General features: G+C 35.6%; 1 protein-coding gene across 4 annotated transcripts in view; it reads right to left on the bottom strand.

Annotated features, from left to right (window-relative positions):
• LOC102619055 (hexose carrier protein HEX6-like) overlaps positions 1-20,047 on the bottom strand; it is a 38,351-nt gene that overhangs the window by 7,574 nt on the left and 10,730 nt on the right. The window contains exons 2-3 of one of the 4 annotated variants that reach the window (XM_052433558.1): positions 18,825-19,147; positions 17,548-18,753 (exon numbers count right to left, since the gene is read on the bottom strand). The exons of the other annotated variants lie outside the window; for them this stretch is intronic. Coding sequence (XP_052289518.1) covers positions 17,674-18,753; positions 18,825-19,147 — 1,403 coding nt within the window. The 3' untranslated portion in view covers positions 17,548-17,673. Of the gene's footprint in view, positions 1-17,547; positions 18,754-18,824; positions 19,148-20,047 lie in introns of those variants that run through there. 4 annotated transcript variants of the gene reach the window in all.

Genomic DNA, 20,047 nt, shown 5'->3' with positions numbered 1-20,047 from the left:
CGAGGAAGCTGCAGTATCTGTGAAGCAAAATAAGTCAGCAGATAAAGTGGAAACGGTGACACGGCCAAACCACAGAGCAGCCTCAGCAATCAGCATATGCATAGGAGAGAATCCTAGATGATAATTGACGGCTGGATTTGTGCCAGCGGAGGCTGAATTTAGTGAGCCGTTCTTATCTTACGGCTTGCCCAATTTGTATGCATATACAAACAACTTTTGTATTCACCATTTCATTTTCCAAGCATTATCAATGAAATGGTAACATTTTTCTCTGATGTTTGCTCTGCAAATATTTGCCATATTAAGCTAAGTTTAATAACTCAAGTCGTCCACTACCCCGCAATAACTCTATATATTGCGTGGAGAGAGAGAGAGAGAGAGAGAGAGAGAGAGAAGGGGAAAGTCGTTTTGTGGAATTCAAAATATTGCAAGTGATTAATGATTTGTTGTTGTTGTGTGAGGCTGGTCTTTGATTTGGTTATTCAAATTCTCCAATAAAGCGACGCCATGTCGGTGCTCTTTTTGGACACGAGGACTGGTGCGTGCTTTGATTTTGTTCAGGACTTTTCTAACGGATATAACGACTCTCCGTCTGGAAGTGCCATGCGCATTGTAACATAGCATGTGAGAGTAGGGATGGTAATTTTTTCCGATGGGATGGGATGAGATGGGATCATGTGGGATCTCATTCTATTTGGGACGGGATTGAGATATATTTTTGTCTTATAAAAAAATTTAGGGACGGGAGTGAGACATTATTTTTGTCTAAAAAAAGTATAGGAACGAGATTGGGACGTTTTTTCATCAATTTGCACATACAAGATGGGACTGGGATTGGTAAATCCTATCCCATCCCATTCCGTCCCATTGCTAACCTTATGTGAGAGTAGTTTATTTTATTATTATTTTTTTCAAAAGTAATGATATAGTCACAAATTTTTGTATAATTTTTTTTCAATTTTTTTTCTATAAATCTGGAAATATATTAAAAATAGAAAAAAAGGAAGATATACAAAATTCTCAAGAACAAGAGATTAAGTTATGAAACGATATTTAGAATAGCCCCAAGCATCATCAAATAACTTTTTCCTAATAGCCATTGGTGGTTCATCCCACCAAGTATACATGGAACAAGATAAACCCAAGTTAGCTAAGCAATCCGCTACAAAATTTCCTTATCGAAAAATATGGGAGCATCTAAAAACCATATTTGTAATCAGGCTATGACAATTAATCCATCTATTACGGATGCACCATGGAGGGGCAAATCTAGGATTTTGGAGACAAGCCAGAGCAGCAGTAGAGTCGCTCTCTAACCAAACATATTGCCACCCTCTATTAGCCGCTTCTTCAATAGCCACAATGGTACCAAATATTTCAGCATAAAATGAAGAATGAAGGCCTAAAGGCATTGCGAAGCAACCTTTAAAGGCCCCATTAAATCCCCTGAAAACAGCACCACAAGTTGCCTCTCCCGGATTTCCTTTAGCAAGGCCATCCGTATTAATTTTCACCCAAGGAATTAGAGGAGGATGTCGAAAGACTGAAACTACTTTCGGAGCACAACGCAACGGCTTCTTTATGCCCAATATATTATAAATTGGGACTTGGGTTGCTACGTGTCCTGGACAAAAAGAGCTCAACAAAATAATGTGAGAAGAAATGACAACCTTTAATTGAGACAAGGAAAACTCACAATTTTCGAAGTGTAATAAGTTTCGAGCTTTCCACAAATAATAAAGAAGGATGAAGCAAGCTATGCGCTCGAGGGAGGCTGTATGATGAGAGAATCTATTATCAAGAATTAACTTTCGTGAACTCACAAGGTCTCCATCCATGGGAAATGTGGCACTAAATAAAGAAGTGAGCCAACCCCAAAGTTGTTGAGAGAACCTGCATAGGAAAAATAAGTGGGCAGTTGTTTCATCAGATTGCAAGCAAAAAAGGGCAAGCTGAGATGACGCAAAGCCCACATAAACACAGCTGATCATCTGTTGGGACTCTATTATGAAACAGCCTCCAAGCAAACATAGAGTATTTTGGAGGAATAAATGATGACCACAAGCATTTGTTCCAGGGGCAAACTACACGGCTGCCAAGTAAAAAATGATAAGCTTCTGCCAAAGTAAGATCACCATATGTTGAGTGGCACTACACCATCTTATCTTCGGTATCTACTATGGGCAACTCTGTATTTTTTATATATGAAACTAGCTGAGGGAAAGAAACTTGAAAATGATCTGGAATATACCAAGCACCATCACGAATCAAAGTGCTCACAGAAGAATTAAGGTTCATGATTAAATCATTAATATTCAATAAAGAAACAATGGAATTTGACAGCCATCTATCCCGCCACAGGTTAATCTTTCTTCCATCTCCCACAACCCAACGAAAACCATCAACTAAAGTAGGAATCATAGTCTTCAAACCCCGCCAAATGGAAGACTTGGAATAAGTTTGAGACTAATTTTATTGTGAGAGGTGGAACCGACCTTTTAAGAACTTACACTAAATAGAAGAAGATGTCAAAATATTCCAAGAAGTCTTAAGAAGAGCAGCACGATTGAGTAAGGATAGGTCATGAATTCCTAACCCACCAAACTCCTTTGGAGCACAAACCTGATGCCAAGAGATAGAGATCATTTTTCTAGAATCACAGGAGCTAGTCCAAATAAAGTTACGGATCCAACCACTCATTTGCTTCAAGAGGGAGCAAGGCCATTGGTAGATCATAAAGCTATGAAGTAACATGGCTTGGATAACAGACTGCACAAGTTGAACTCGACCAGCCATTGAAAGTAATTTTCCCATCCAACTTTCAAGCTTTCCTCGAACTCTATCAGCAAAAACCTGCAAGTGTTGCTTCCTAGGGATTCCCTGAAATATCGAAACTCCGAGGTAAGTAAAAGTAGCTGGACCATTTTGAAACCCTAAAAAGGACTTTAAAAAATTGCTCATGTGACTCATATACGAGCTGATAAAGAACCGAGATTTAGTCTTGTTAATCACTTGACCAGAAGCTCGACTATAAGACTCTAAGAATCCCTTCAAGTTCGAGAGAGAATTATAATCACCACGAACAAAAATAAAGATATCATCCGCATACAGCGCATGGCTTGAAGAAGAACTGAGTCTTGGAGAAGAGATACCACGGATTAAGCCTAGCTCTCGTAAGTTAAGAATGCCTCTGCTAAGAGCCTCCTCTGCCAAGCAAAAGAGCAGCGGTGATAAAGAATCACCTTGCCTCACTCTTCTGTTACAGTTGAAAAAACCCCTTGGAGTGCCATTAACAAGAATGGATAAATGGGCAGAGTGCAGAAAAGTAGAAACCCAAGAGATAAACTGAGATGAAAAGCCAAAATTCTTTAAGACCTGGAAAAGAAAACCCCACTCAATTGTATCGAAAGCCTTTGTGATATCCAATTTCAGCCCCAGATTACCATCTTGAATCATTCAGTCAAGAAGATTGTACGCCTCAGAAACTAAACCAATAGAGTCAGAGATATAACGCCCTTTTACAAAACCAAGCTGTTGAGGAGAAATAATTTTTGTAATAAATGTACCCAACTTGTCTGCCAGAATCTTCGAAAGAATTTTGAAGAGGAAGTTCGTAAGATTGATTGGGCGAAACTTAGAAACCTCAATGGCACCAGCATCTTTTGGAATTAACACAATAAAATTAGAGTTAAAATTTTGAGGAAGCTCACCAGTGGTGAAAAAATGCTGAACAAAATGAACAACATCAAGAGCAATAATATGCCAATAGAGCTAATAGAAAAGACCGACAAAACCATTTGGACCAGGTGCACTATTCGGGTCCATGGCAAAGACAGCATCTTTGATTTCTGAAGCAGAAGGCACATCAGTTAAAAAAGCATTATCAGCCTCAGAGACTAGATAAGGAATCACTGAACAAACTGTTGTTGAATCGTCCACACTAGGAGTTGCCGAATAGAGCTTGACGTAATAGAAAACCAAGTGGTTGGAGATCTCCACAGGATTAGTGTTCAAAACACCATCAATGAGCAAACTATTAATGGAAGAGTGAGCCATCTTCATTCTATAATAGGCATGGAAAAACTTTGTGCACCGATCTCCATCAGTCAACCATCTAACTCTAGCCTTCTCTTTTAAAAAAATGGATTGGTTACGCACTGCTTGAAGGAGTTCCAGTTTAGCGGTTACCTCATCATTATAAAGCTGCTCTGAATTGCCACCACTAGAAATAGAACATTTAATTGCAGAAAGATTGGCCCTAGCATTATCAACACGAGCGTGAATATTACCAAAAACCGCTACATTCCAAGATCGTAGAGCAGTTTTCAAGGCTCGCAGTTTTGATAACATAGACCGTGTAGGATAAAAAAAGTTCACGGAAAGCCAAGCATCTTTAACAACTTTCTCAAAATTAGGGTGTTCAATCCAAACTGAGTGGAAGCGGAAAGGCTGGGGACCGAGGCTGTTAACAGGAAAACTAGAAACAAGCAAAGCACTGTGATCTGAGCATGAGCGAGGCAAAATTGAAATACAAGTGTGCAACCTAAGAGGGGGGATGAATTAGGATTCTAAAAATTATTTGATTCTAAAACAAATTATCATGCAAATCTAAAATGAATTTAATGGAATAACAATTAAATCAATTACAATATAAAAAGATAAGGGAAGAGAGATTCAAACACAGAGTTTTTTAAATGGTTTGGCCAACCTCGCCTACGTCCACGCTTCCAAGTTTTTCGGGCTTGAGGATTTCACTAAGCAAACCTCCAAGGCTTCAAATGCTTACACTTGACTTCTAAGGTGCCAATGCACCTTTACAACAAGAGATTATCTCCAATATCTTAACCAAAGTGTATCATAACACTTATAATCATTCAAAGTAAAAGATTAAAAATTATTTTTCTCTCACACAATATTTAAGATTACAAATCAATGCCCAATGTGTTAATAGATGAAATAAGAATGTGTTTTAAAGCTCTATGAAGATTGTATTCTCGAATATAAGCTTAATGGTCGTGTTGTGATCAATCTTGTTTGAATTTGAATGAGCTTATTTATAGTTGGAACTGAAAACTAGCTGTTATTGACTTTCTGCTCTCTGTCGGATCGCCGTTAATTAGATGTCAGATCGTCGTTTGACTGGTCAATATGACCGTTGGACTGAATTTTCAAATTGTCGGATCGCCGTTATTTGTATGTCGGATCGCCGTTAGTGTCCAGAGACTAATCTTCAACTCTGTTCGATGTCGGTGAGCTGTTATCAAGATGTCGGATCATTGTTTTCTACAGTAACTGCTATAATGAACTATTTTTATAAAATTATAGTTTGACCCTAAAATTTTATAAAATTATATTATGGCCCAAAACTTTATAAAACTTATCAATTAGGTCCATTTTCAGGATTTTAAGCAATACTTGTTATTATAAAAAATCTCAAAGTTTTTTTTCTCAATTGAAACCATTAACATGAGAATAACCAAAAACAATTTCATAGAATATAAAGCTTTTATAAAGTGAGAATGATGATTTAAAAGTATATGAAAACTATTTTGAGCTTTTAAAAGATTAATAAATCTTAATCAAGTTTGTTATCATCAAAATCAATAATAAAAAAATATTTATGTTAACAATCTCCCCCTTTTTGATGATGACAATTTTTTCAAGAAAATACTTGTGTAATTTTGCTCCCTCTAAATATGTGCTCCCCCTAAGTGAAATATTTAAGGAATTTTAACTTCCCTTAAATATGTGCCCATTTATTTTTAATCTCATAAATTTTTTTTTAAACAGAACAGATTGAATTGATAAATTATCTCCCCCTTCATCATCAAAAAGAAATGAGCGCAAAAAGAGTAAAAAGAGAGGTTCAGAGATTACCCATGTTGGAAAAATTTCGGCAAAATCTCCTCTTAAAAATGAACATATCCTCAACAACAAAAATAGTTAAAACACTCCCAATATATATATATATATTCCAACTTATCAACCAACCTCCATTCCAACAAATTCAACATAATCATGAACAATAACCAAACATGTCATCAAAATCAACGAAATCATAAATAAAATCCACATATCCAACATAATCATCATAAAAGCATCATAAGCATAAACAAAAGACAAATAACATCATAATAACTACATAAAATGAGTGATGTATGTGCGAAAAACATAGGTGCAGAAAACTAAGATGGGGGCGGTGATGAGGAACTACCGGGATCATAACCAAGATGACTAAGGATATGCCGCTGTCCAGCAAGTAGCTTCATCTGCTGATTTAACATTTGCTGCCAAAAGGTCGTAAAGTCAGATTGAAGCTGCTGTTGTTGCTGGGACAAGACATCCACTCTGTCGAAAAGCTACTGAATGCGATCCTCAGGAACGGTTGATGCTGCAGGAGGCATAGCTGGGTTGGCTGGCTCTTCATTCTGAGAGGATGTTGCTGTTGCTGCTGATGCGGCTGCTGCTCGGTGGGGGGCACGTGGTCTAGTGCTAAGACGAAAGTCAGGTAACTCATCCTCGGAATAAACATCATTGAGCATGCGGTTATCATCTAGAAAAGTATCATCATTCTTAGAGGAGGTAACCTTGATCCACTTGCCTTGCCGCAAATGGAAACCAATCCCCGAGATTATTTCCCTACCCAGCTTCTTGGTCTCAACATATACAGGTTCGGTCAAAGGAACATGAAAGTATCACAGAATCTTACTAATAATGCTACCATATGGAAGACATCCGTTAGACACAGTAGTGGTAGAGAGCATATGATGCACAATTGTGAATGAAAGATGCACTTGCCTTCCTCGGATGAAAGAGTCAAGTAAACCGAAATCTAATCTAGTCACCTCATCAGCATGTCCATGCCTAGGTGTCATCATGTGTTGGAGAATACTGTGAAGAATACAGACTTGGAAAGGTAACAATTGAGACCGAAAAGACAATGAGCAGACCTCGTCAGAGAGATCGCAACGTCTACAGATATTCCTAACGCCCTCAATGTGTCTAAACTGATTAAAGTGAAGCTCTTTTCTAGCACTATACAGGTTTAGCCCTTCACATGATATTCCAAGAATATGTGTTACGACTCTTTTCTAGCACTATCAAGCTCAAATATGTCGAACTCAATCCTAACACCTCCAACATGTGTTATGACTCTATCTTTTCGATTAACAAAAATCTCCATATTATAGTAAAACACCTTAACTAAATTTTCATAGACTCGTTCTTCAATGCCTAAAGCTTCATCTCATTGTTTTAGCATTTGAGGCAAAGTTCTACCACATATAGTAATATTAGAGAAGTCATCGATATCAATATAGAATGAGGGACTTACCGCTTTTCCCATGAATTTCTGGTGAAACCGTTGAGCCAGTTGACCATTTGGAAAATGCAGGCTGTCAAAGTCTTGAGAAAGAGGCCTGGAGGAGCTGGGATTGCTTGGAGCTGCTTGCTTGGTTCGGGTACGCCTTGGTCGTGAAGCCATTGATGATTTTGGAGAAATTTAGATTGGTAGAAATGAAGTTTGAGAGATGAGAGAGTGATTACAAGTTGAAATGTGATTGAAAATGGAAGAAATTCGGGTCAATTTTGGCAAAGGTAGTGCAGCTGGTTCTAGGGTTTTAAGTTGGGATTTTTCAAATTTTGAAGAGAAAACCGGTTTTAATCGGTTAAAAAGGTGCTAAAGATGATAAGGATAGTTTTAATGCTTCAATTTGGTGAAAAATGACAAGAAAAATGATAGATTTGAGAGAGAAATGAAGTTGCAGTCGCGGTTTAGGAGAGGGAGAGAGAGAGAGAGAGAGCAAGAACGAAATGAAGAAGAAGACTAAAGACTGTTCACTTAACGTGCGATAACGGCGAGCCGTTATATAGATATCGGTGAGCCGACAGTGTCCAAGGAGTTCCCAAAAAATTTTCATGAAAATGGCAAGTCGTTAAGGTGTTATCGGCAAACCGACAATGTCCAGAATGCTTGCCATAGTTTCTGCCCAAAAACGGTTAGCCGTTTTTTGAAATAACGACAATCCGTTTTCTACAACTTATGATTTCACACATTTATTTTAGTATTTGGCCAACAATTAAGACATTTCAAGATCATTTCATTGATCCAAAATGTTTTAAGTGCCAGTTCAATGCATAATTTATGAACATATATGTATTTCAACAATTAATCATACGTATTCAAAAATACACACACTCCACATGTATATTATGATTGAGCATTCTATAGATATTAAATCATCAAATCATAAATCAATCAATTTTTAATAAACTCAATAACATGAATAAAGATGTTAATGCAAAAATTTCATCATCCCAAGTTCATGCCGAATTTTTGAAAATTGTTATTCGCAAAGTGGTTTTGTAAAAATATCGGCAATTTGTTTTTCCGTAGAAATAAACTCTAATGCAATATCTCCCTTTTGAACTTGATCTCTCAAGAAATGATGTCTAATTTCTATATACTTGGTTCTAGAGTGTTGAATTGGATTCTTTGAAAGCTTTATAGTACTAGTATTATCACACTTAATAGGAATTTGTTCAAGATTAATGCCATAATTTCTAAGTGTTTGTTTCATCCAAAGTACTTGTGCACAACAACTCCCGGTGGCGATATATTCGTTCTCGGTGGTTGAAAGTGCAACTGAATTTTGTTTCTTACTAAACCATGAAACAAGTGAATGACCTAGTAAATGGCAAGTGTCACTAGTGCTTTTCCTATCAACTTTGTATCCAGCAAAATCCGCATCCGGATAACATGTTAAATCTATATGAGTCCCTCTAAGATACCAAAGGCCAAGATCTATGGTTCCACTTAAATAACGAAAAATTCTTTTTACGGCAAGTAAATGAGATTCCTTGGGACATGATTGAAATCTTGCACACAAACATATACTAAACATGATATTCGGCCTACTTGTAGTTAGGTAAAGTAAAGATTCGATCATACCTCGATACATTTTGATATCCACTTCTTTGCCTTTTTCATCTTTGTCAAGCTTAATTGTTGTGCTCATTGGAGTGCTTTTGGCCTTTGAATCATCAATGCCAAATCGCTTGAGTAGGTCTTTCACATACTTGACTTGATTTATGAAAATTCTATCCTCATTTTGTTTTATTTATAGCCCAAGAAAGTACTTCAAATTTCCCATCATGCTCATTTTAAACTCTTTTCTCATACAAAATGAAAATTCTTTACACAACAATTCATTAGTAGAACAAAAAATAATATCATGAACATAAATTTGAACAACAAGAATATCTTGGTTCTTATGCTTAACAAAGAGATTAATATCTACTTTACCCATCGAAAACCCATTATCCAATAAGAAATTCTTAAGTCTATCATACCATGCTCTAGGTGCTTGTTTTAATCCATACAAAGCTTTAAATAACTTATAAATATGATTTAAAAATTTTTCATTCTCAAAGCCAGGGGGTTGTTTTACATACACTTCTTCCATAATATAACCATTTAAGAAAGTACTTTTCACATCCATTTGAAATAAAATGAAGTCTTTATGACATGCAAATGCCAACAACATTCTAATTAATTCTAGTCTAGCTACAGGTGCAAATGTTTCATCAAAACCAATTCATTCTTCTTGGTTGTAACCTTGAGCCACTAATCTAGCTTTATTCCTTACAACCACACCAGATTCATTCATCTTATTTCTAAATACCCATTTAGTTCCTATGATGGATTGACGTTCCGGTTTAGGAACTAATTCCCACACATTGTTTCTCTCAAATTGATTTAACTCCTCTTGCATTGCCATAATCCAAGATTCATCATTTTCCGCATCCGCAAAGGATTTGGGTTCAATTTGAGAAATAAATGCATTATGCTCACAAGTATTCCTAAGTGATGATCTAGTTGTAGTACCTCGAGAGGGATCTCCTAAAATTACATCCTTAGGATGAGAAGAAACATACCTCCACTCCTTGGGGAGTGCTTGAGAAGTACCTTTATGTTGCTCCATATTTGTTTGCTCTTCTTGTTCATTTTCTTGATTTCTTTGTGGTGCATTCTCTTGTTTATCTTTTGATGATTCTTCTTGTAGCTCTCCATCTGCATCATCATAAATAATTCATTTCTCCGCAGAGGAGGGGTTAGAGACTCATCAAATGTAACATGCATAGATTCTTCTACAACTAGAGTTCTTTTGTTATAAACTCTATAAGCTTTGCTTGAGTTTGAATATCCAAGAAAAATACCAACATCATATTTTGGATCAAATTTGCCAAGATTATCTTTTGTGTTCAAAATAAAACATTTGCATCCAAAAACCTTGAAATAACCAATATTGGGTTTTCTATTTTTCCAAAGCTCATATGAAGTTTTGTTAAGATTATGTCAATCAACACACGATTTAAAACATAACAAGCGGTGTTGACGGCCTCGGCCCAAAAATACGTAGGCAATGAATTTTCATTCAACATAGTCCTAACCATTTCTTGAATGGATCTATTCTTTCTCTCAACACCTCCATTTTGTTGTGGAGTTCTAGGTAATAAAAATTGATGCTCAATACCAAAATCATTACAAAAAGTCTCAAATGCATGATTTTCAAACTCTACTCCATGATCACTCCTAATGCATGCAATACCATACCCTTTTTCATTTTGAATTTTCTTACAAAGCACTTTAAAGGCATCAATAACATCATCCTTATTAGCTAAGAATAATACTCATGTATATCTAGAATAATCATCCACTATCACAAATGCATAATATTTTCCATTTAGACTAGCATATCTAGATGGCCCAAATAAATCTATGTGAAGCATTTGAAGTGGTTTTGAAGTAGAAATATGATTTTTATTTTTGAAAGATGTTTTGATTTGTTTTCTAAATTGACAAGCTTCACAAATTTTATCTTTTTGAAAACCAATTTTTGGAAGACCTTTAACTAAATCATTTTTCAAAATTTTTGAAATCAAATCCATAATTGCATGTCCTAACCTTCTATGTCATAACCAACTATCATCATGCAATGCCGAAAAGTATTTATCAAGAGTAGATGCACATTCTATGTCAATGATATAAACATTACCACATCTATTTCCAACAAATAAGATCTTGCCATCACATGAATTCTCAATAACACAACTAAATTTATCAAAGATAACTTTATAACCTTTGTCACATAATTGACTAATACTAATTAAGTTGTGTTTCAAGTTCTCAACCAAACATACATTCTCAATTAGAGTTGAGGAAACTTTACCAACATTTCCAATTTCAAGAATTTTTCCTTTTGAGTTGTCTCCAAAAGATACGTCTCCACCATTTTCAATTTAGTGAAGCTTAAGAACCATGCATAGTTTCTGGTCATGTGCCTTGAACAACCACTGTCCAAGTACCATTTATTTTTCTTCTTCTTCAAGCCCTACAAAGAAAATCTCAAGTTTTAGGTACCCAAAACTTTTTGGGTCCTTGAGAGTTAGTAGTGATTCCTTTTGGAACCCAAATGCATTTCATACCATAATATGTATTTTTTTTTACTGGACATCTATTTTTCATATGACCATCTTAATTACAAAAATGACATACAATTTGATTGTTACTAGATGTACTCTTCACAAAGTAGTTTTTTATAATATTTTTGTTTCAAGTTTGGCTTATAACCAATACCTCCTTTGTCAAACACACATTTTTATGAATTAAGCATGTTATCCAACATCTTTTGCCCATTTGTAAATTTCAAAACAATCACATTCAACTCATTGCTCTTTTTCTTAAGAGTTTCGTTTTCATTTTTCAAATCATCTATGTGTGATTCTAAATGCTCATGTGAGATGCTAGGTTTCTCATTTGATAATGCAATTTCATCATACAATGTTTTGTTCTTTACTTCTAGGCATGTAATTCTTGCATTTAAAGATTCATTTTTATTTTTAAGCTTTGCCATTTCCTTTTTAAGACATAGATTCTTTTTACCAATCTTCATCAACTCATTATGCAATTCTTTATAAGCATCATACAATTCATCATAGGTGGGATTACTTACCTCATTGAGATCATCATTCTCTTCTATTGCCATAAGCGCTAGGTTTGATACTTCTTGCGACCTTTCTTCATCACTTGAATCTTCCTCGCTATCATCCCAAGTTGCAACCATGGCTTTCTTCTTGAGTTTGTTGATAAGTGGTCACTTCGATCTTATATGGCCAGGCTTCTTGCATTCATAGCATGTGATTACCTCTTTCTTCTCCCTTTGGTTCTTGAAGTTTATGAAATTTCTTCGCTCTCTGGTTTTCTTGAAGAATTTTCTGAACCTCCTTGCTAGCATGAGCAACTCTTTATCATCCGGTTCACTCTCCCCATTACTCTCATATTTTGAAGCTTTGAGAGCAATGCTTTTCTTCTTCTCCTCATGCCCTTTTTCTGTTGCAAAATCTTCTTCATATGAAATGAGAGAGCCAATTAAATCATCAAGAGGTAAAGCATTTAAATCTTTGGCCTCTTCAATAGCGGTTCTTTTAGGTCTCCATTCTTTTGGAAATGGCCTAATGATTTTCTTAACTTTCTCGCTATTTGAGAAGGTCTTTCCTAGGGCTCCTAGGGTGTTTACTATGTCCATAAATCTCGTATACATAGAGTACACACTCTCATTTTGTTCCATTTGGAACAACTCATATTATCGAGTGTACCTACTAATTTTTGACTCTTTCACTTGATTTGTACCTTCATAGACTACTTCAAGTTTGTGCCAAATTTCATTGGCACTTTCACAACTAGATACTCGATGAAATTCTTTCTTATCAAGTGCACAAACTAAAGCATTCATAGTTTTGGAATTTAGAGAAACTTTTCTCTTTTCCAATTCATTCAATTCCTTTGAAGGTTTTGGAATATCTTCCCTGACTTCATTTTTAATTAGGGGCAAAAACGAACCATCACATACAACTTCCCAAATTTCATAATCTAGTGCTTGTAAATAAATTCTCATCCTAGTTTTTCAATATGGGTAGTCATTTCCGTCAAAGAACGGTGGTCTACTTGTGGACCGTCCTTCTCTAAAGGTTTAGTCATTTTGGGTTACCATGGATCTTTCACTCTAGACGATTAAGTCCTAATAAGAGAATCAAGCTCTGATACCCAATGAAATATAAGTGTGCAACCCAAGAGGGGGATGAATTGGGATTCTAAAAATTATTTGATTCTAAAATAAATTATCATGCAAATCTAAAATGAATTTAATGGAATAATAATTAAATCAATTACAATATAAAAAGATAAGGGAAGAGAGATTCAGACACAAAGTTTTTTATGTGGTTCGGCCAATCTCGCTTACGTCCACGCCTCCAAGCTTTTTGGGCTTGAGGATTTTACTAAGCAAGCCTCCAAGGCTTCAAATGCTTACACTTGACTTCCAAGGTGTCAATAAACCTTTACAACAAGAGATTATCCCTAATTTCTTAACCCAAGTGTATCCCAACACTTATAATCACTCAAAGTAAAATATTAAAAATTATTTTTCTCTCACACAATATTTAAGATTACAAATCAATGCCCAATGTGTGAATAGATGAAACAAAAATGTATTTTAAAGCTCTATGAAGATTATATTCTTGAATATAAGCTCGTGTTGTGATCAATCTTGTTTGAATTTGAATGAGTTTATTTATAGTTGGACCTGAAAACTAGCCGTTATTGACTTTCTGCTCACTGTCGGATCGCCGTTAACTAGATGTCGGATCACCGTTTGACTGGTCAATATGACCGTTGGGCTAAATTTTTAAATTGTCGGATCGCCGTTATCTATATGTCGGATTGCCGTCAGTGTTCAGAGACTAATCTTCAATTCTGTTCTATGTCGGTGAGCCGTTATCAAGATGTCGGATCACCGTTTTCTACAGTAACTGCTACAGTGAACTATTTTTATAAAGTTATAGTTTGACCCCAAAATTTTGTAAAATTATACTATGGCCAAAACTTTATAAAACTTGTCAATTAGGTCCATTTTTAGGATTTTAAGCAATACTTGTTATTATAAAAAATCGCAAAGTTTTTTTTTTCAATTGAAACCATTAACATGAGAATAACCAAAAATACTTTCATAGAATATAAAGTATTTATAAAGTGAGAATGATGATTTAAAAGTATATGAAAACTATTTTGAGCTTTTAAAAGATTAATAAATCTTAATCAAGTTTGTTATCATCAAAATCAATAATAAAGAAATATTTATGTTAACAAAAATGAGGCTTTTATTATTAGGCCAAGCATCATAGAAATCAAGGTTGCATAGAGCCTTGTCTAATCTTTGTTCAATCCGACCCCTGTTTCAGTTATTACACCAAGTAAAAAGGTTCCCCTTAATTAGGAGATGGGTTGGACGGCATGCATCGATCATATTAGGAAAATCTGAGTAAGAAATAATGAAAGGAGGATTACCACCAGCCCTTTTGTGAGCCCCCATAATCGCATTAAAGTCTCCAACGACCATCCAAGGATCATCACAAGAAGCAACAAAAGAAATAAGAGCTTCCCATAAAACCCACCTGTCAATGTAATTTGTGGCAGCATACACGAAAGATAAAGTACAAGGAGAATTGTCGAGACAAACTTGCATAGAAATTAATTGTTTTGAGCAATGAACTACAACACCCAAAGGAAGATGAGTAGCACTAAAAACCCACATATTTGGAGCTAAGTCACCTCTGTCATTAGAGCAAACAAATTTCATTCTAATAGAATTCTAGAAGGCAGAAGGAATCGAAGACAAAGAAACCATAGGTTAAGAAATGCAAAGGAAATCAGGATTATGAGAAAAACATAAGTTAGCCAATTTTGATTGAGTGCTAGGGTTGGCCACACCTCTCACGTTCCAAAATAGGATCTTTATTTTTCTATATTCTGACCACTACCTCTTGCGAAGTATGGCTCAGACGGAAAAGAGCGAGCACGCGCTTTCCATTTTTTATGCTTCTGAACTGTTTGGAAACCATCCTCATCAACTGGTGATGCATTTTTAGTAAAATCAACTATTGTTTGGATTTCCTGAGATAACAAAGATGTTGTTGTAGGAGACATGATCATTTGGTCTGTGGTAATTGGCGGCTCAATGGGCGGCTCAAGCTGATTTGTGGAGTGGATCATAAAGGAGGGGTCAGCCATCTGATGGTTATTCATTGAAACGTCTTCAGGAGGGTCATCCAGTGAAAGGTCCTCATCCTCGAGGCGATAGGTTTCTGAGGTAAGTGGATCAATCTCAAGTTGTCTAAGTGAAGTATCTACTAGTGAGGGTGGCTTATGAACCATAATTGCAGGATTATAAGATTGTGGCGGGGAAGCCTCGTTGCCACTAGTAGCTTTCTCAACAACCTCATCTGGAGATGTATTTTGCACGGCCTCTATGCTTGTAATTGGGCGAAAAACACGTTTTGAAGGGTTTTTAGCAGGCTTGTGGGTGGTATTGGCTGTCTCGCGGTTTCGGCGATAATTAGAGGCATTGTGACCAAGAAAACTACAAACAGGACACTGACAGGGAAGGTTCTCATAATATACAATTATCTCAAATGAATACTCTTCGCATTCAACCAATATCTGTGGGGGTGGGTTTTCTAAGAGATCTACGTCAACTAGGACTTGGGCAAAATGTCCAAAAGTCCCTTCCTTGGTTGGTTTATCAAGTTGTAATGGAGCCCCTATAGCACATGCAATTTCCAAAAGAGTTCTTGGGTCCGAATATTCTTGACTCAAACCATATAGATGCACCCAAACTTGAGCATGTGTGTGTAACGCAGGGTCGTAGGGATCAAAGTCTTTTTTCCATTGATAAAGACGAAAAACACCGAAAGGCAGGGAGCAAATACCACCACTCCGAGCCATTTGCATGTATGCTTTATTGGAAAAATGTACATCAAAATAGCCACGGGTCAAAGGGACCAAAGTCCAAGTAGATTCAGTCTTCCACACAACTTGAAGTAAGTGACAGAGCTCATGAGTTTTGAGGGGTGTGGATCCTGGATGTAGCAGCAAACGGCCAATTAAATTTGTGCGACATCTCCGCAATTGCTGCTGGTAAATGGATTTTGTAATTTTAATACAAGTCAAGTCACCCCGCTTAATAGGTTTCGGCAATTGAAGCATGGATGTAGATGGACTGGAACTTGTACCAACAAATTGAGCAAAGGATTTGGAGCCAGAAGCAGGAGGGGGAGAGGGGAAAGAGACAAGAACGTTCGCCATTGATGTTAGTCTGTGGGACCTTTTGTCAAACACTTAGCGGGCAAGTTTGCTAGTTACGTTGATGTTTAAACCGGGGCCCATATTTTCGCCAAAGAAAAAATCCTCAAGACTTCTTTTGTACAAACTTATTTTGTACAAACTGATGTATCGTTAATTCATTGGTTGAATTAAATATCTCTTGGCCCACATGATTTATTTCTATTATTTTATATTTTCATTCAACCAATGAATTAATACCACATCAATTTGTACAAGATAAGTTTATACAAGAGTTTGTGACTGTATCATCACTTTTTTTTTTAAGAGTGAATGGACCTTTCTAATTGTTTATTAATAAAAAATTATTAGTGATAACCAGTTTGGTAATACTATACTCTTTTAAATAATTATTGTTAATTATATTATAAAGCAATCAGTTATGAAGAAAATCAGTTAAATATTTAATAAAATTTATTTTTAAAAGTGTAGTGAGTTTTAAAAGCAATCGTGTGCATTATCTTACTATTAAATTGCTGTAAAAATATAAATTACTGAATTAAACATAATGTTTAATAAAATTTAATAACACATTTATCAACATGTATATAAAATATTTTTAACTGAGTATATATAATATTTGATAACTAAAATAAATATTTTATGTTTCTAATTTTATTTTTTATTTTGTTATCTCAATATAATTGGTAGTAATAATAATAATATCTTTAAAGTTAATGGTTTTATTTCCTAATTAATAAGGATAATTTTAAATTTTTATAATATAAATAAAGATATATATGAAATTGTAATAAGTATAAATGTGAATCTCAAAATCAGATTTTGAAAAGCTATTCATTTCCTACTCTTTAAAATCCTGCTTTAGGATATGGTCATTTTGGAAATAGTGATTTCTAAAACAATTCACCAAACACTGAAATTAGCTTTTAATTCTTGAAAATCACTTTTAAACTTTCCAAAAGTAATTTCAAACGGGCCATAACATTTTTTTAAAATAATTGTTTGAGACTTTGAGTGTAATATGCCACAAGAATTTAACAAATGAATTTTTTTTTTATATTTAATATGTGCTCGTTAGTGTATTTAGAATTGAAGATTTGAGTGTTAGGAAGATCGAAATATCATAATTGAGTACTATAAAATATATATATATATATATATATATGATATCGTATAACAAACATAGAATATTGAAATCTAGTCTAGAAATATCACATTTAAAGAAGTAGAAAATTTGTTCTCACAATATATAAAAAGCAATTGAACTCTTAATTAAATATTGACTAATTTTAATTTAAGAGTGAGATGAGAAGGTGTTCACTAATTGACTATAGTGGTTTACAACAAAATTAAAATATCTAAATAATTTTTTTGAGCAACTTTTATTTAAGTAATCATTTCCTCTTTTCAAATCATACATAATTTTGTTTTAAAACAGGACAACAATAACTCACAAATCTTCATTAATACTTTTATCATAGAGCTTGTTCTATCTCAATTTCTTCCACCACATCCCCAACAATTCTCTTCCAAAACCAATGCTCTCTCCACACTTTATCCATCTGCTCAATTGGCACATTTTTAGTCTCTGGCAAAAAAAAGTGCACAAAAACAGTCATCACCACCTCCCATCCTCCAAAAAAGAAAAAAATCCCTGCCTTCAAATGGCAAAGCATGGCTAAAAAGCTCTGAACTACCAAGAAAACAAACGAAAATCGAACTGCAACAGTAATACTTTGCCCTGCTGATCTAATCTCCAAAGGAAAAATCTCACTCGGAACCAACCATCCCAATGGCCCCCAAGAGGACGCAAACCCAGCTATGTATACACATACTAGTGCTAAAACTAAGTAAGCATAGCCTTCGCTGATGCCACCATGATCACCAAGCTCAGCTGCCGTGATTGATCCAATCATTACTTGCGACACAAACATTAGTATTCCCCCAACCAGAAATAACACTTTCCGGCCTAGTTTATCGGTTAGAATCATCGATGTGATTGTTGCTATGGTGCTTACCCCGCCAGTCACAACTGCGGACATGAGTAGTGATGTACTTTCACTTAGCTTAATAGTCCTGAAGAGTACCGGAGCGTAGAATGAAATGACATTGATTCCTGTCAGTTGTTGGAAAAATGGTATCAGTATTGCCATTACTAGCTGAGGCCTGTATTTTCTTTGAATGATTGTCTGAAATGGGTGTTTGACAGTTCTCGAAACAACGCTTGCTCTGATAAGATCATCAAGTTCTGCTTGGACGTCAGCTGTGCCGCGGACACGTTGCAGCATCTTTTTAGCCTTTTCGTGGCCATTGCTACGCTGGATTATGCTGTTGGGTGTGTCTGGCAGGATAAGAGCACCCAGTGTTAGTATTGAAGCAGGGGCTGCAGCCATTGAAAGGGAGATTCTCCAGCCCCAGCCGCCCTTGATCTTTTGGGTACCGTAGTTAAGAAGATTAGCTCCTAGAACTCCAATGGCAGTACATACTTGGAAGCCAATGTTGAATGCTCCTCTGTGTTTTGGTGGTGCCATTTCTGAGAGATACAGTGGCACTGACTGCAGCCAACACAAATTGAACTTAAAACGAGAATGCTCAAACATCTGGAGAAAATTTATGAAACACTTACTTGGTTAGAAAAACCAATGCCAACTCCAAGCAACACGCGCCCAAGTATCAACATGTACACGTTAAATGCAGCACCGCCGAGGGCTGAGCCGGCTAGAAACGCCACGCCACCGACCAGGATTGATGCCTTGCGGCCGAGGGCTCTCGTGACTTTGGAAGCGAATAAGGAAGCAATAAGGCCAGCAATGAATGAAGAGGAGGTGAAGGTGGTTAATAGTTGGCTGTTAAACTTGCAGTAGTTGCTAACATTGGTGTCTTCTCTCATGTTTTTGTACACTTCTGGGAAGAATTTCTTCAGAAATGGTTCCATCGATGTCACTCCACCTTCACAAGTCAATATTTTAAATTCGGTAGAAAATTTTACTCAAATGCACGATTCTTTCATACCTATCCATTCCTTTTTCTTTTTTTGTCTTTTTCCTTTGTATTCACCAAAATTAATTAAACAAGTAGGTTGATGTTTTCAAGTTTACGTGATCCTTTTTATAAGAAACGGACATGCAACTACTTGTTGCACGTTTTTGTATTTTTCCCTTCGTCTCAGGACTACTGAAAAAGTAAACCTTGAAATCTGTCAAAAGCAAATAGTTGGAAATCTATTAATAATTATCCTTGCAATCATTTTCAAATCCGTCAATATCATGCCAAGCAAGCTTTGTGATACCAAGGGATTCGTTGACTCCTACAGTATGTAAAAACATATCAAGAAATAGAGCAATAGAACTCTGCTGAGAACGCCGTTATGAAAAAATTCACCAACTCTTCTACCATCCATACACAAATTACATTGGAGTTTAGGATTTTTTTTTTTGTGGTCATTTTGTAACTAATTATTGATTAGTAGTGGAAAATTTGCATTAATTTTGTCTATACCACTAAGAATTTCACTAGGAAAGATTAGTAGAGAAAATTTCTAAGTCAAAACTGCTGTGAAATAGATATATATATATATTTGTAAACATGAATTTAAACAATAATTTGGACAAAAATATTAGGGATAACATAGGTATTTGATCAAACAATTGTATGGTAGAATCACTTGAACTTCTCAAACTATGGTTATGAATATTTGCCAGCCATTTTATAGCTGCTGTTAGACAACAAGAGTGCTATAGAGAGCCTAAGAAAGTCCGCTAGCTGTAGCTTAATCCGAGATCATTGATCGGTGAGAGAATAGAACAGAATCAAGGTAATTTGAGGAATGAGATTGATCAAGCCAATTTG

Source organism: Citrus sinensis, chromosome 9 (genome assembly GCF_022201045.2).
Source record: "Citrus sinensis cultivar Valencia sweet orange chromosome 9, DVS_A1.0, whole genome shotgun sequence".
Taxonomy (NCBI): Eukaryota; Viridiplantae; Streptophyta; class Magnoliopsida; order Sapindales; family Rutaceae; genus Citrus; species Citrus sinensis.
This window is presented reverse-complemented; position numbering and strand designations above follow the sequence as displayed.